Source organism: Chaetodon trifascialis, chromosome 9, assembly GCF_039877785.1.
Source record: "Chaetodon trifascialis isolate fChaTrf1 chromosome 9, fChaTrf1.hap1, whole genome shotgun sequence".
Classification (NCBI taxonomy): domain Eukaryota; kingdom Metazoa; phylum Chordata; class Actinopteri; order Chaetodontiformes; family Chaetodontidae; genus Chaetodon; species Chaetodon trifascialis.
Window position 1 is genome coordinate 15,231,717 of NC_092064.1, and position 16,930 is coordinate 15,248,646.

The 16,930-nt window shown below is 41.1% G+C and overlaps 1 protein-coding gene and 10 non-coding genes across 11 annotated transcripts in view; 4 read left to right on the plus strand and 7 right to left on the minus strand.

Moving 5' to 3' along the window:
• The window catches only part of dync2h1 (dynein cytoplasmic 2 heavy chain 1), a 101,880-nt gene that overhangs the window by 63,928 nt on the left and 21,022 nt on the right, over positions 1-16,930 (plus strand). The window contains exons 82-85 of the mRNA XM_070970225.1: positions 9,250-9,410; positions 10,529-10,654; positions 14,380-14,490; positions 16,688-16,757. Of these exons, the coding sequence (XP_070826326.1) occupies positions 9,250-9,410; positions 10,529-10,654; positions 14,380-14,490; positions 16,688-16,757 (468 nt within the window). The remainder of the gene's footprint in view (positions 1-9,249; positions 9,411-10,528; positions 10,655-14,379; positions 14,491-16,687; positions 16,758-16,930) is intronic.
• trnam-cau (transfer RNA methionine (anticodon CAU)) lies at positions 211-283 on the minus strand. The gene has a single exon. It is a non-coding gene; the product is annotated as a tRNA-Met (tRNA).
• trnam-cau (transfer RNA methionine (anticodon CAU)) lies at positions 401-473 on the plus strand. The gene has a single exon. It is a non-coding gene; the product is annotated as a tRNA-Met (tRNA).
• trnam-cau (transfer RNA methionine (anticodon CAU)) lies at positions 1,192-1,264 on the minus strand. The gene has a single exon. It is a non-coding gene; the product is annotated as a tRNA-Met (tRNA).
• trnam-cau (transfer RNA methionine (anticodon CAU)) lies at positions 2,229-2,301 on the minus strand. The gene has a single exon. It is a non-coding gene; the product is annotated as a tRNA-Met (tRNA).
• Positions 2,569-2,641, minus strand: trnam-cau (transfer RNA methionine (anticodon CAU)). The gene has a single exon. It is a non-coding gene; the product is annotated as a tRNA-Met (tRNA).
• On the plus strand, positions 2,759-2,831 carry trnam-cau (transfer RNA methionine (anticodon CAU)). The gene has a single exon. It is a non-coding gene; the product is annotated as a tRNA-Met (tRNA).
• trnam-cau (transfer RNA methionine (anticodon CAU)) lies at positions 3,641-3,713 on the minus strand. The gene has a single exon. It is a non-coding gene; the product is annotated as a tRNA-Met (tRNA).
• On the plus strand, positions 3,831-3,903 carry trnam-cau (transfer RNA methionine (anticodon CAU)). Its single transcript has one exon. It is a non-coding gene; the product is annotated as a tRNA-Met (tRNA).
• On the minus strand, positions 4,725-4,797 carry trnam-cau (transfer RNA methionine (anticodon CAU)). Its single transcript has one exon. It is a non-coding gene; the product is annotated as a tRNA-Met (tRNA).
• Positions 6,178-6,250, minus strand: trnam-cau (transfer RNA methionine (anticodon CAU)). The gene has a single exon. It is a non-coding gene; the product is annotated as a tRNA-Met (tRNA).

A 16,930-nucleotide genomic window follows, 5' to 3' on the forward strand; every position in this document is an offset into this window, starting at 1 on the left:
GGGCGGTTGAGGCTCTTACTTTTGACAGTATACAGTTTGTGTCTGTGGTGTGACTACATTTTTAGAAGAAAGCTGCCCAACATCAGGCTTTGGTGAGATTCTTTGATTGTTGGCATCACGTATACGTCTTTCATCTTTAGATGAACTAATGCTTTGTTTTCTCATAGGACTTTAAAACATTCTGCCCCTCAAACCTGACCTCAAAACAGATGCCCCGTGTGAGGCTTGAACTCACGACCTTCAGATTATGAGACTGACGCGCTGCCTACTGCGCCAACGAGGCTCGAAAACGTGACAATTGGGTATGACAGGAGTTGTGACCGCCAACTGTATCCACAAGGCAGGGCTCCACAGTCACAACAGTAACAGCTCCTCTCATTCACTATTTCCATATTTCCAAGCCTCGTTGGCGCAGTAGGCAGCGCGTCAGTCTCATAATCTGAAGGTCGTGAGTTCAAGCCTCACACGGGGCATCTGTTTTGAGGTCACATGATAACACCATGTAATGCAGTCAGGTAAAAATGTATGAATAACATACAGTTGATGACAGCAATACTCTCTCGATGGCTGAGCTCGCATTTTAAAAAATTACAAATATGCCATCATGTGTTGCTCCTCATTGTCATTGTCGATGTAAAAATGTCTGCAGATTGTGCCAACAAGGCAGCTATGGCTCTCTTGATTTAGTAAAAGGTGAGCACCACCAATTCATTCTTGACCTCAGAAGCAACAATTGAGGAAAACTGTCTTAACATTGTGACTTGTTGATGACTTTTTAATTTCTAAAATTTCTTGTCCATATTATTCTAGGAATTGTGTGCATGAATGGCTTTGAGGTATGGTGTCAGAGATTTACGCTGCATAGCGTAAAACAAAAATGAGTGGGAGAGAAGCAGGCCTGAGAGCAGCTCTTGGACTCTCACAGATGCACAACCAACAATTTAACTCTACTGAAGCAATGGTTGTATATTTGTGTATTTGTACACATAACTGGTACATTACTTCTGACAGTGCGCAGGTTGTGCCTCCGTTATACTAGTTTGTTGTGACGAGACACATTTTCACTGGAAAGCTGCTAAACATAACGGTTCTGTGACATTCTTTGATTGTTGGCATTGGTTGAATGTTTTTAAAAGATTTTTTTTGTATGTGAATCGACTCTATTGCGTTGTCATCTGAACTCAAAACAAATGCCCCGTGTGAGGCTTGAACTCACGACCTTCAGATTATGAGATTGACGCGCTGCCTACTGCGCCAACGAGGCTTGAAAGTATTCAAATTATGATTGAGATCAGTTGTCACTGCTGCGACTGTGAAGTAATGGGATTTTTTTCAAGATATCTACCAACCGTACCAACAAGGCAGAGAGGGCTATTATCACATCGTCAACAGTGAGCAACACCAATTCAACTCAGTGCATTCAATATCAATGGAAACACAAGACAAGCAATATGAATACAACAAAGATATGATACAGCACGTTTTAGTCACTTTAGACATTGTGAATCAATATAAGTACAGTAAAGGAATAACACAGCAGTGCAAGTGGCAGTCAGTTTGGTCAGTGGAGGATGTGTGTGCATGGATGACAGTGAGGTATGGTGTCACAGATTTGCACTGCATAGCGTTAAATAAAGACAAACTGCCTATTGTCCCAATGAGGCAGTTAGAGCTCTTGTTAAAAGGTGAGCAACAACAATACGACTTGACCGTACACCATTGGTGGGGTCAGAAACAACAATTGTGACAACTCATCTATTCTTCTTTATTGTATATATTTTATATGTATGTGTATGTTTAACCTGCTGCTGCAACAAAAGAATTCCCCAAATTGGGATTAATAAAGTTAAGTCTAAGTCTAAGTCAAAGTGAGTTGAAAGAAACATAAGACTAATAATATAAAGACAACGAAGAAATGATAATACAGTGTATCTGGTCGTCAGTTCAGTCAGTGGTGAATGTGTGTGCATGGATGAGTGTGAGATATGGTGTCAGATTTATGCTGCATAGTGTAAAACAAGCAAATACGAGTATAGCCATCCAGAGACTGATTGTCCATTCTTACACCGCATAATTGGTACATTACTTGTGATAGTATACAGGTTGTGTCTACATTATTCTATTTTGTTGTCATGCAATACATTTTCACTGGAAAGGTGGCTAACATAAGGCTTCTGTAAGATTTTGGTATCAACAGTTGTGTGTTTTCAGTCTGATTTTAAAACAGATGCCCCGTGTGAGGCTTGAACTCACGACCTTCAGATTATGAGACTGACGCGCTGCCTACTGCGCCAACGAGGCCTGAAAACATGCTAACAATGACTGAGATCAGTTGTCACTGTGACTGTGGAGTAGCTTGATTTTTTTGAAATATTCACCTACTGTACCGACAAGACAGTTAGGGCTCTTGTCACATCTTAAAAGGAGTGCAACACATGGTGGTGTATTTGTAATTTTTTCAAATGCAAGTTCAGCCATTGAGAGAGTATTGCTGTCATCAATTGTATGTTATTCATACATTTTTACCTGACTGTACTACATGGTGTTATCATGTGACCTCAAAACAGATGCCCCATGTGAGGCTTGAACTCACGACCTTCAGATTATGAGACTGACGCGCTGCCTACTGCGCCAACGAGGCTTGGAAATATGGAAATAGTGAATGAGAGGAGTTGTTACTGTTGTGACTGTGGAGCCCTGCCTTGTGCGTACAGTTGGTGGTCAGAACTCCTGTCATACACAACAGGCAGTTTTTCGAGCCTCGTTGGCGCAGTAGGCAGCGCGTCAGTCTCATAATCTGAAGGTCGTGAGTTCAAGCCTCACACGGGGCATTTGTTTTGAGGTCAGATGACAACGCAATGCAGTGAATTCACCTAAACATGAAAAATAATCTTCAAAAAACATACAAATAATGGCAAAAATCTAAGAATTTTACAGAACTGGCAGCTTTCCAGTGAAAATATATTTCGTCACAATGCTGAAAAAGGGGAATGTTGTTTAATCTGGGAAATTTAACTCCCTGGATTAAGTCTGAGGTTACAAATCTTGATGTTATCCTGGACTCAATGCTTCAAGTCCAACATCAACAAAGTGACAAAAAAATTATGTTTTCCCCTTGAAACATAGCTAAAGTACAATCATTTCTAAATCAAAAAGATGCTGAAAAACAGATTCATGCCTTTATTTCAAGACGAATCAATTACTGTAACACGTTATTTACTGGTCTCCTGAAGTAAACCACTGAGAGGCTATTAACCAGAACCAAGAGGACAGAGCACATTAGTCCAGTTTTAACCGAATTTGATATTGGACTGAGCTTAGATCAATATATCACCTACTGTACCAACAAGTGAATTAGGGCTCTTGTCATATCTTCAGAGGTGAGCAACACCCATTCAACTTGACAGTTCATTCATCGCATTAAAAACAACAGTTTTTTACTCTCTTCATTTGTTAAATTTCTTGCGTATGTTAGCTTATGATTTGACCGTTGACAAAAGACCAATTATGCATTCATCTCCATTATTTTGTTTCATTGTGACATAATACATTTTCACTGGAAAGGTACCCAATGCAAGGCTTCTGTGAAATTGTTTTTTGTAATCTATTGTGTTGTTGTTTCAACGGTCTTTAAAACAGATGCCCAGTGTGAGGCTCGAACTCACGACCTTCAGATTATGAGACTGACGCGCTGCCTACTGCGCCAACAAGGCTTGAAAATATGGAAATAGTGAATGAGAGGAGTTGTTACTGTTGTGACTGTGGAGCCCTGCCTTGTGCGTACAGTTGGTGGTCAGAACTCCTGTCATACACAATAGGCATGTTTTCAAGCCTCGTTGGCGCAGTAGGCAGCGCGTCAGTCTCATAATCTGAAGGTCGTGAGTTCAAGCCTCACACGGGGCATTTGTTTTGAGGTCAGATGACAACGCAATGCAGTGAATTCACCTAAACATGAAAAATAATCTTCAAAAAGCATGCAAATAATGGCAAATATCTAAGAATTTTACAGAACTGTCATGTTTGGCAGCTTTCCAGTGAAAATATATTTAGTCACGACGCTGAAAAAGGGAAATGTTGTTTAATAATATGGGAAATTTAACTCCCTGGATTAAATCTGAGGTTACAAGTCTTGATGTTATCCTGGACTCAATGCTTCAAGTCCAACATCAACAAAGTGACAAAAAAATTATGTTTTCCCCTTGAAACATAGCTAAAGTACAATCATTTCTAAATCAAAAAGATGCTGAAAAACGGATTTATGCCTTTATTTCAAGACGAATCAATTACTGTAACACGTTGTTTACTGGTCTCCTGAAGTAAACCACTGAGAGGCTATTAACCAGAACCAAGAGGACAGAGCACATTAGTCCAGTTTTAAGCGAGTTTGATGTTGGACTGAGCTTAGATCAATATATCACCTACTGTACCAACAAGTGAGTTAGGGCTCTTGTCATATCTTCAGAGGTGAGCAACACTCATTCAACTTGACAGTTCATTCATCGCATTAAAAACAACAATTCTTTACTCTCTTCATTTGTTAAATTTCTTGCGTATGTTAGCTTATGATTTGACCGTTGACAAAAGACCAATTATGCATTCATCTCCATTATTTTGTTTCATTGTGACATAATACATTTTCACTGGAAAGGTACCCAATGCAAGGCTTCTGTGAAATTGTTTTTTGTAATCTATTGTGTTGTTGTTTCAACGGGCTTTAAAACAGATGCCCCGTGTGAGGCTTGAACTCACGACCTTCAGATTATGAGACTGACGCGCTGCCTACTGCGCCAACGAGGCCTGAAAACATACAAATTATGACTGAGAGGAGTTGTCACTGTTGTGACTGTGGGGTAACTTGATTTTCTTCAAAATATCCAACTCCTGTACCAACAAGGTAGTTAAGGTGAGCAATACCAATACAACTTGACAGTTCATTCATCACGTTTGAAGCAACAATTGTTTATTCTCTTTGTTTGTTAAACTTCTTGTCCGTATTAGTGTAGAAGTTCACCGTTTATAATAGAGGGAAAGCTCAGGCTGAAAGAAACATGAAAGTGACAATATAAATACAACAATGAAATGATATCCCAGCACATGAGGTCATCAGTTCAGTTCAGTCAGTGGTGAATGTGTGTGCATGGATGAGGTTGAGGCATAGTGTAAAACCAGCAACAACGAGTGGGAGAGATGCTGGCCTGAGAGCAGTTCCAGGACAATGACAGATGCCCAACCATCAATGAAACACTGCTGAAGGAATGGTGGTGTATTTGTAATGCGTTCATATGTGAGTTCAGTCATTGAGAGTCCATTCTTACATTACATTATAAGACATACGCACTGCCTGCTGCGCCAACAAGGCTTGAAACAAGGACAGTTGTGATTTAAAGGAAGGCAAGCGCAGGTTGAAGGAAACATGAGACTAACAACATAAATACAGTCAAGAAAAAACACAGCAGTGCATGGATGTGTGTGCAGTGTGACAGTGAAGTTTGTTTTCAGAAATTTATGTTGCATTGTCGAAAACAAAAACAAGTGGCTTAGATGCTGGCCTGAGAACAGCTCTCGGACTCTCACAGATGCACAATCAGTAATGAAACACTACTGAATGAATAGTGGTGTATTTCTAATGTTTTAAAATACAAGTTCAACTGTTGAGACACTAACTGACCCTTCCTACGCCACATACATGGTACATTACTTTTGACATTATGTAGTTTGTGCCTCCATTTATCTGTGTTGTTGTCACAAGATACATTTTCACAACAAATCCATCCAATGTGAGACTTTCATGAAGGGGAGGGAGCCGAGAACTGAACCTTGGGGGATGCCTTGGGGGACGGTGTACAGCTTGTGTCTCCATTATCCTGTTTTGTTGTGACAAGATACCTTTTCACTAGAAAACTACGAAACCAACAGTTCTGTAGCATTGTTTGATTTTTTGCCGTCATTTGTGTGTTTTTTGTTGATTATATTTCATATTTATATGAATCTACTGCATTGCATTGTCATGTGACCTCAAAACAGATGCAAACAAAAGACCAATTATGCATTCATCTCTAATATTTTGTTTCATTGTGACATGATACATTTTCACTGGAAAGATACCCAACGCAAGGCTTCTGTGAAATAGTTTTTTGTAATTTATTGTGTTGTTGTTTCAGTGGGCTTTAAAACAGATGCCCCGTGTGAGGCTTGAACTCACGACCTTCAGATTATGAGACTGACGCGCTGCCTACTGCGCCAACGAGGCTTGAAAACATGGATAGTAAGATTGAGAGGAGTTGTCACTGTTGTGACTGTGGACTAATGATTTTTTTTTTGACGGTTGACAAAAGTAAGCAAGTGCAGGTTGAAAGAAACATGTGACAATAAAAATTCAAGAATGAAATAATATCGCATCAGGTCATCAGTTCAGTCAGTGGTGAATGTGTGCATGGATGAACGCATCAAAACAGAAATTCAACTTGACAGTTAATTCTTGTCCTTGCAAACCACAATTTAGAAAACGGTCTGAACGCGTCTCATTATGTGCTCGTTCTGCAGCTTTTAATCAAATGACATAGTCTTCATCGCTGCATGGAGGTGCTCAGTTGATATGGAGCTGATGTTCAGACTTCCCATTTTTTCAAAAACAGTTTCACCCTCAAATCGTTTCACAAATGTTGTTAGTTGGACATTTAAAAGTGCCCTGGAGGAAATACGGTGGTTCCACAAAAGGATGGACGGCAGAAATACAGACAGACAGAGAAGGAGTGGGCACAGTGAGCCAGACTGCTATGACTGTCTTGCATTCGACTGATACCAAGAGCTCTATTGACTAAAACTCAGCATCAGCTGTTGTGCAGCTGCTCCAGAGTGCTAATAATAATACTAGCTCATTGAGGGTGATGCTCAAGCCTGTGTTTGTACCTTTTTATCATCTGTGTTTGAGATTGTCCATCAGTTTATGTCTTCATGCTTGAAGGTCTGTGTGATATTTGCATATTTGACTGCGACTTAAGATTCTCATTCTTGCATCCACATACTTAATTTCCTTAAAATAGATGCCCTGTGTGAGACTTGTACTCATGAGACTGAGCTGCTACCAACTGTACGAACGACACTATCGGAGCTTTTGTCAAATATGTGAAAACTTGAACATTCGCCATTCAATATAACACTCTATCATAACACTCTATCTTTTGTATGTGTGACAATGTATTTGTGTTGTTGTCTGTGTGTGTGCGTGTGTGTGTGTGTGTGTGTGTGTGTGTGTGTGTGTGTGCGTGTGCGTGTGCGTGTGCTTGTGTGTGTGTGTGTGTATCTGTCCTCCTGAGCTCTTCTCTTAGCTCTCTTATTCTGTACAGGTACGTGTCTTTTGAGCTAATTCCCCAGTGGGATGTGTGACTTTATCGTCTCTCCTCTTGTTTGTCTGCGGGCAGCTCAAATAAAACACATTAACTCCATCCTGATAAAAGAGAGAGTCCTCACACTCCTTGATCAGCAAGTCATTGACGACGGTGTCGTGTGTGCACAATTGCATGGTGTGGGTGAGAGTGTGGCTCTGAATGAGAGAGTGAGATAAAAACAGGGACAGGAGAGAAGAAGATTTTTTGTGTACGTGTATGTGTTTTTGGCTGTAAATCAGTATGCTAATGAGGCATGGTCTGTAATCCTCTTACAGCTAATCTCACTCAATCCCCCCAGTCCAGGCCTGGGCACTGCTCTCACACACAGGCATGCCTGGGTGAACACACACCTACACACACACTTGTGCTTGCTCACTGGCTTGCTCATTCTGCTTCTCAAAAATACAAACACTCTTTCACATACACATAAAAACATCCGTCTCTCTCTCTGTCTTATCATTCATCATCCAAGAAGACACCCTTTTTTTGTTTAAACCATCAATCAGTATTTAAATGCAAATGTATCCCCTCAAGTACAATGATTTTAGAAACATAAAAAAATATATAGAAATGTTCTGTGTTTCTGTGTGACAAAGTGTCACAAGTGCTCATTAATTTTTAGCCATTCAGTGTTTCCTCCACTAAGCAGTGGAGACCCTGGCACTGTCTTTTTCTTGGCTCTTCTTTGCCCTGATTGTGTGTCATAAAAGCCAAGGTGAACTTTGCTATTCACAGACAGCGGATGCTGGTCTGCTGCACGAATACTGATTACCTGCCCATGTCAAAGGTAATCGTGTATGTATTTGTGCACGCGCACATTCTGTAAATGCTCCCTTTTTTTTTGCAGTCAGACATCACAAGCCATGTGGTCAGATGACTGTTTTTCTTAGTGTTGCCATGGCGATGCAACAAAAGGTCACTCGTAGAGATGTTCTCTACAAAGACCTTGTGTGTGTGCATATGTGTACTTTGGTGTGGCAGATTGCATTTGGCAGCAGACACCAAAAGAATGTGCAGGCTGGAGCAGTCATCTCAACCGTAGAAGACAGCGCTCTGTGCATGTGTGTGCGCACTCACATGTGTGCACGTGTGTATGCACGCACGATTGTGCCTGAAAGAGATATCCACGGATATGTGCACGAATAACGTCACAGTGGAATTTCTAACACAGCCACTCACATTGTCTGTGCTTGTATTGCGTGCGCTTGTGTGTCACTATTAACTCATATCTGATATGCGATTCAATATATTACAGCAGGATTAGAGCCTAATGCTCAGTGAGGAAACACACACACACACACACACACACACATGCAGGCACACACTCAGACGTATACACAAAGAGCCTGGCTTCTCAACACCAGGGGGCTGACAAGGTATTCTTCTGCAATGTGTGATGAATACTGGTGCATACCTAGCACTCAGTATGCACAGCACATCGCCCTCCTAATCTCTCTCGCTCTGTCTCAGTGTCTTCCTCTTATGCCCTCTCTTCCTTTCTACTTCATCGCCTCCCTTCTGCTCTCCCTCTTCTTCTACTTTTTTTTTCTCTTCCCAGCCTCTCTTCCCTATCACCCCCCATCCCGCCCCCTTTAGGTACTGTCTACCACTGTTCATGCCCTCCCCTGTCTCCCTGTCATTTTTACCTGGTTTGATTTGTCTACCTCACCTGGGCCCCCCTTCTACCATCACCAAATACCCCTTTGCCGCTACTTAAAAGCATTGACCTTTTTTGCCTTTTCTCTGTCCCCTCCTGGTGGACCCTGTGCAGTAGATCCAGTCACTTTGACTTTGAGTAGCATGTCAACTTAAATGACTCTTTGGCATTCTTCTTTATCCTCCTATCTCCTCTTCTCTACAGGTATGAAAGAGCTCTCCCCTCCTCCCCTGAACCTGCGACGTCTATACACTGAGACACTGGAATGGGAGCCGGTGTTGATCATCATCTCTCCGGGGGCAGATCCGTCCCAGGAACTTGCAGAACTAGCATCTGAAACCGTGGGCAGGGACAACTATCATGAGGTAGAGAATAACTGCAATAAATGGGAGAAATCATTGCAGTTTAGCAAGAGCAAGGAATTTTTTCTTTTTTTTTCAAAAGACTACCAAGATCTGATCTACAGACGTCTATTGTGCATGCAATAAATGGGGAAATCAAGATTGCTGCAGCTTCTTGAATGCTGTATTGAAACACAGTTTGAGGTATAGCACTTGATAATGTTGTGCCAGTAGAATTCATCAATTGTACTTTATTTCAAGACAGCAAGCAGTCTGAGAAAACTGCCCTTGCAAGACACTCCTACACACCTGCTGTTGTTCACTATGTAGTTAATACAGCTCTTCACGAACAATGCTGGTATTGTTTTATCTTTTTCGGAATTTTTAACAAATCCCCTGAAGAGACAAAACCCACGAAGAAATGTGTCATACTAACAAGTATTGTCTGATGTACAGTAGCTTCTGCACCTGTGCCATAAAAAATCTGCACATAAAAAAGCCATACCATTGCTGTAGTTGACATGTTCGCTCATCCCAGTTTGAGTTATATTTCTAAGGGATTTATCGCTCATCCTTCAGTTTTAAATGACTGTGACTTCTTGCCAAAAATGAAATTCAAAGTTTTATAGATGTTATTTATTATTTTCAAAAGATAGATTTTGCTGTCTGTTTTAATATCTTTTTTTCCTTTTTAAGTATGCAAACCTACTCACAATCAACTCAAAGTTTTCAGATTTATTTGACTACATAGCTCTGTCTGTTCAAGAATATTAAGATTTCTCATAGAAAATCCCATTGTAACTTTAACCAAATTCAAGAAAACCCACTAAAAATGTGCACACTGCATCCCACTCATATGAGTGCATTACTCTAAGTCATATTTGTTACATATGAATATAAATCACATTGGTTATGAGTGCCTGGCCTCTGTGTGGGAACTTGATTGATAGCAATACCACTGGGAACCTCACTTTGCAAGTATTTCATAGTTTCTCCCACTGAGGAAAAAGATGAATTAAAATATTGAATCAGATTATCTTCCCCTAACTTTTCAGAAATGACAATGTGGAATCACATTTTCCACCTCACTGCTTCTGTTTCTTGCCCCCTCCTACCCTCCTCCACTCTCTCTGTCTCTCTAGATCTCTATGGGTCAGGGACAGGCTGATGTGGCCTTAGCTGCGCTCAGAGAATGTTCCCGAAATGGAGACTGGCTTTGCCTGAAAAACCTTCACCTTGTCACTACATGGCTACCCCTCCTGGAAAAAGTAGGTACTCTGTGTGTATGACAGTGTGTGGTAAGGCTTATTGGTTGATAGGGATTGTGTTCGATTGTAGTCTTGAAATCAGCTCATTACCCTACAGGGACTCTGTATGTGTCTGTCCACAGTGCCATTGCATTGACAAATACTGTATAAACGTTTACTGTAAAATGATATTATGCTGCTGTCATATTTGTGCAAAACCAGCTGTGCATCAGGAGCTGTGGTTGGGAAAAGCCAAATTACAAGAGATACACTGAAAATGTTTATCATGTAGTTCCAATACATGATGCAATGATTCAGCAATGTGCAAAACTAATATAATAAATCAACGATTAGACTCCCGATGTAAAACCAAGAAAAGGATCCAATAAACAGTCCATTGGGATACGTCCAGTGGAATAAATGCTGTAAGTTAAGCCTAGGAAATGGGTTTTGTGAATCAAGTACATTTGCAGAACATCTCAAGCCCACAGTGACAGGCTGGCAGAGTTTGGGTCAGGGGTCAGTGGAAACAGGGAGCTTGGAGGATGTTACGTACATAAAGTGTATATGTAATTTCTTGTTTCACCCCGCTTTGTCAGTGTGTATCTATAATAATAAAACACTGTTACATATACACAATCACAAGAATACAGGAACACAAGCCCACATTCTGCTAGCTGCCCAGATTTCCATATCAAAAATTACCTTCTGTCCTTTGCCTGCATATACACATTTTGCTCTCTACCTGTCGGCCCACGTTTGTTACCGTTATTTGTGTGTGTGTTTTTGTCTGTGGGCATACATGTGCAAACTATATGTGAGTTTGTATCATGCTTGCTTTTACACTCAAAAGCCAAAGTGTCAAACAAATTTAGGTAACACAAAATTACGGTGTATCAGACTACGATTTGCTGCATTCTGCTCCATCTACATCTAAGAAGAAGCAAAGGAGAAAGCGGGAAGGGGGCAGATAAGGCAAACTTTCACAATGGATATATATGGCAGCTCATCCCAAGGTGCTGTCACTCTCACTCTCCATTCATCAACCCCACAGAGGAATTCTTATCCTCATGAAGGTGCAAAGTTAATGTACACAGACCACATGATCAAATGTTTCTCTTGGACACAATGAATTCTGGATTTCCAGGCATATCTGGACAAGATTGTGAGGAAAGGATGATTTCACGTATTTGTCAAGAGAGAACAGAATGTGTGACGTGCTTGAGAACATGTGGCTAAATGCAGGGTTGACTAGCACTGTTGTATATCTTTAGCTATCTGAATTAAGTATGTATATTTTTGTATTGCATTACTGGAAATACATAAGTGTCATTTTGTGCACATGGCATAAAGCACGTTGCAACATTTTTGAGAGGCAAAAGAAACGTGTGTTACCAATCGTAAGTGGGCTGATATGTCTTCAACTTTGTGTTTATTTGTGTCCATGAGCTTTTCTTGGGGTTCGGTTTAGTACTGTGTCACTGTAGCAGGTCATATCTCACTGGAAGGCACAGCTGCTGGCAGTGATTGGTTTGTGTCTGTGTGTGTTTGTGTGTGTGTGTGTCTGTATCTGTGTTTGTGTGTGTGTGTGTCAGCCCTCACCTGTGTGTGTGAGTGAAAGTGTGTGCCCTGGGGTTAGCCAGAGATCCCTCCTGTCCAGAGTTGTCTGTGCTCCCAGTGTGACTTAAACCATAGATTATTACAGCTCTCCTCTCCTGCTTTTGTCCCTCCCCGCTCCTCTTGCGCTCTCTTTTCCCTCCTCGTGCTAGTATTTAATTTTGCCTTTTTCTCCCTGTTTGCCTCTGTTTGTTTCCACCTTGATATCCCGGCTATCTTCTCGCACCATATTGTAAAGCTCAAACTCTCTTTCGGCCTGTCTGTCTCTCTTTCTCTCACTGTTTCTTTGTCTGGCTCTTTGCACAGCAGCCGATGAGGTTGGGGTCTCGGCAGTCGAGCTTGAAATGAAAAACTGATGCAACAAGGGGAACGAGGGAGACAGGGAGCATAGCAAAGAAAGAGTGAAGACACAGTTAATGTGGAAGGATGGAAGTAGGGAGAGATGAACTGAGCCTTAGCAGACGTGGATATTGTGGAAAAGAGGACTTTGTTTTAGTATCTGCCTCCGTTTCTACAGCCATGTCCATCTGCTCTGTCTTACTGTATTTCTCAATGCAGCGTCTGAATTTTCCAGCTACTTCTCACCATCTGTCTCTCCAGTGCTTCCCTCCTTCTCTAAACCAGTTGGTCAGTTAGAGAGAGGAGAGAAAAGGGAGGAGAGGCGGAGAAGGAGAGCGGTCAGTGTTCATAATTGAAGTTGGCAGTGCAGATGTCCTCTCATCCCTGTCTGCTCACATTCTTCCACTTGCACTGTTTTCTCTCTTTCATTTTTCACATCACTCTCTCCATCCTTCCACTTATAGATCTAACTCTCAATCTATCTACTGATCTAGATTTCTGTCTGTCTGCCAGTGATAAGCAATGGCATAATTAATGATGTATGTCATATCTTTCAGATATTCATTATCATCGGTCCAAACGTGGTGGTAGGATTGTATCTGGAGTTACTTTATCTTATGATTCTTATCTTTAGTGTGCAAATATAAATTTCCATGTGCCAAAAACGCCTGTTGAGTTTGAATATCTATGTGTGCATCTAAACTACAGCCTGTCTGCCCACCTTTATTATATACAATACAATAACAAAGACAGGTTTTGATGTGCTCACAGTAAAATCCTCGCTCTCACTCTCTCTGTCTGTGTGTGTGTCCTCCTCCTCCTCCTTTCTCTGTGTCGATCCATCCATTCTTCTTCCTTGTTAATGTGTCTGTCTTGCATCCCCTCGCAATACCATCATTTGTTCCAGTGGGATTCTGGTTGACAACACATCAGACACATGCACACACACACGCATACACACATGCATAGACAATGAGAGACAGAGGAGTTTTCTTCGAGGGATGTCAGTTTCTGTATTCTTTGATTTTCTGTGATCATGTGTGCTTCCATGAGAGTGAATTAGGTTCCAAATGATGCAGAAACACATTGATTACAATTGAGTGTGTGTGTGCGTGCATGCGTGCTTGTGTGCGAGTACCAAATCAGATGACACAAGACCCCGAGGTGCCAGCATGCTATTTTTAACCACAAATCTTTGAGAAAGATAGAAAGACGGGGGAGGAATGTAAGAAGAGAAGTGAGAGAAAGAGAGCTTGAACTTGAGATGAAGGGACAGTGATGGAGACGGTGAAAAGAAGAGATGCGCAAAGACAGAAACCAAGAGAGTGAATGGTTTGTCATTGTGGAGAATCTGTGTTTTATCTATTTACTAGATATATACTAGAATCATTACCTTCCTTTCAGTATTCTGTATTTCATTTATTTTCCTATATACACAGCTCTCATTGGATCACAGTGTATAAACAAAGGTCGAACATATCCAAGAGTTAGTACTCTTGGTCTACTCTTGTATAGACTTTTTGGTCAACCCTTTAACCTCACAGCAAGAAGCTCCTGTGTTTAAATCCATCCCAGCAGGCTGGGGTCTGCTGTTGTGGATATGAGATAATAAGAAGTTTAGAATATTGATGATAATAAAATGTATGGACAATGTGTACAATCAAAGGCTCAAGTCTTCACTCACTGTTCAAACTAATGAGTGAGTTTTATGTTTTGAAATACAGTATATCTACTCCCTGATACTACTGCAAAAGTAGTCTGGTCTCATATTACCCCTTCCTCCTCCACAGGAGCTAAATGTGCTTCATCCCAAAGAAGGCTTTCGTCTCTGGCTGACAGCAGAAGTTCACCCCAGATTTCCTCCCATACTGCTGCAGTCCAGCCTCAAGATCACTTACGAGGTACTCACACATTCACCAATAACATAAAGGTTTAGAAACATTAGCACCTTAGCACTCCTGCAGTTGCTCAGGATGAGGTTTACACACAAACACGCAGCCACACATTCTTGTTGGCGCACTGGGTACAAATGCTCATTAATGTGGGCCATGTCACTGGGTTATGGCATGCTCATTAGAGTGTAGGGTGTGTAAGGACTTTCAAATGCCATGTGTATTCATGACTATGTGTGTCTTTTATCCCCTGTATAATGGCCACATATGCATTGTGGCCACATATACTGTACATTTGTAAGGAGAGGCAGAAGCCTGCAGCTTTTGTGTTAGTGATGCGTGCTTCAGTGTCTTTCTGATTGGAGTCCTGCTCAAGGGGTTAGCTGCTTCAGCAGCCAAGCATGCTGCACAAACAGCCTCTCTCTCTCTCTCTCTCTCTCTCTCTCTCTCTGTGTCTGTCTTTTCCCTGTCTCAGACAGACTTATTGGCATACTGTATATGTATGCACACATGTGCTGAACACATCACCAGTGATAACCAAGTTACTGTAATGTGTTATTCCTGGACTGCAGTGTCTAATACCTCACACCTACAAGATAATGATAAACAGCATAACAGTATAAACAGCATAAAAGGAATAAATGTCAACTTACAGTACATGCCAATACATACCACAACTACACACAGACATACACACCACAATTAGCATCTTACTGTATGTACAACCTAGTGTAGCAACAGCACAATTACTAAACTACAGTCAAAACTATAGCTGCTACAGATCCTCCACCCAACCCCAAATGCCTTCCCCACGCTCAACTCCCCTTTGCAGTTTCATATTGCAGCTTCAGTCGGTAAATATATTCAATGCCTTATTTGCACAGTTCACAGTGCGTTAGACTTAAAGTGTAAACCGTCCTCTCATAGAGCAAATCTTAAATTCTACAAATGCATTTACAATGTAAAATACACAATTTACTCAAAATTACAAAAAGGATAATTGAATTGTTAGTGTTTAAAAGTAGAGATAATGTATGAATCTTCAGTGATGCATGCAGGGATACAGTTCTGCTGCAGCGGAAACAAGTAAGCGCAGCACCTTGCTAATACATTTAATCTACCGAAGCTGCTAACATATGTAGTGACTTTACCAGTTTTGGCAAATTTAGTACATACGCATTACTGGCAGTGTGTATTATCTAAACCTCCAGATGGAAGAACCAAATGTTCAGTGTGAACTGGTTTCAATGTACTCTTGTTGTACTTTCCAGAGACACTGATGGTGAGCTGCAAATGACTTAGACTTAATGTGATCTTTTTTCTCTTCCCCTTGCTCGTTTAGTGTTTCCATGTTGTCAGACTCGTCCAGTTTTTGTTTTTTTCCTCGGTTAAATTAATATTAGAATCCTGTAATGACAGAAAGGCTTTTTACGTGTGGTCAAGTGTTTTTTGGTCCTGCACACTGACATACTGAGGCCAAAAACACAACAACACCAAACAGACTGTGAGAAGACTCAACATGACACACGTCCCCAATTCCATTTCACAGCTTCTTTTTGCTCTTGCCAGGCACACATATTTGATAAACTGGATTTAGAAATCCTACATTTGTGGATGTCTGGATAGAACTATCCGATTCTCAACATTTTATCTGCCAGGCTCACAGTTAAACAAGCTCACATATTGCTATAACATAGAGGGATTTGGGTTTTACGTTTTAAAATGCTATCAACACACTGAAACTGTGTCAGGACCTCCATGTCAAGATTTCATTGTGATTAGTGGTCTTGAATGCTCACTGAATTGCTCTGCATATTGACTTGTTTCTACATTTGTAGATGTGATGCAAATGTATAGGGTACATGTGCTGTGGTCCTTCAGTTTCTAGTCTGGTAAACATGAAATCCTGGGTTCAGATCCCAGCTCTATGTTTTATTGTTTTTCTTGTTTGTTTTCTTTGTTGTGCTGCCCAGCATGTCCCTTACCATCTTACCATGCAGCACACAAGTCTGTCAATCATGATGTCTCCCTATGTCTTGCCATGTTTCTGTGCCTGTGTGACAGCAGTATGTTTGGACCTTACAGCTTCTGTTGGATTTTGCAGAAGATTCCATCGTAATAAAATCCTCTCTGTCTTCCTCTTCCCGTCTGTCCTACTTTACCTTGTCCCTTGCCTGTCTGTCCTCCCTTCCTTTCCCATCTCCAGGCTCCTCCGGGTTTGAAGAAGAATCTGTTGAGAACATATGAGTCATGGACTCCAGAGCAGATCAGTAAAGGTGCCCTCTCCTCTTCTCTTCTCTTCTCTTCTCTTCTCTTCTCTTCTCTTCTCTTCTCTTCTCTTCTCTTCTCTTCTCTTCTCTTCTCTTCTCAGACTTAAATTTATGTTTTTAAACATAAATGAGGTGTTACAGTGATCACTCACAGTGATATTGATGTAGGGTTATTAGCT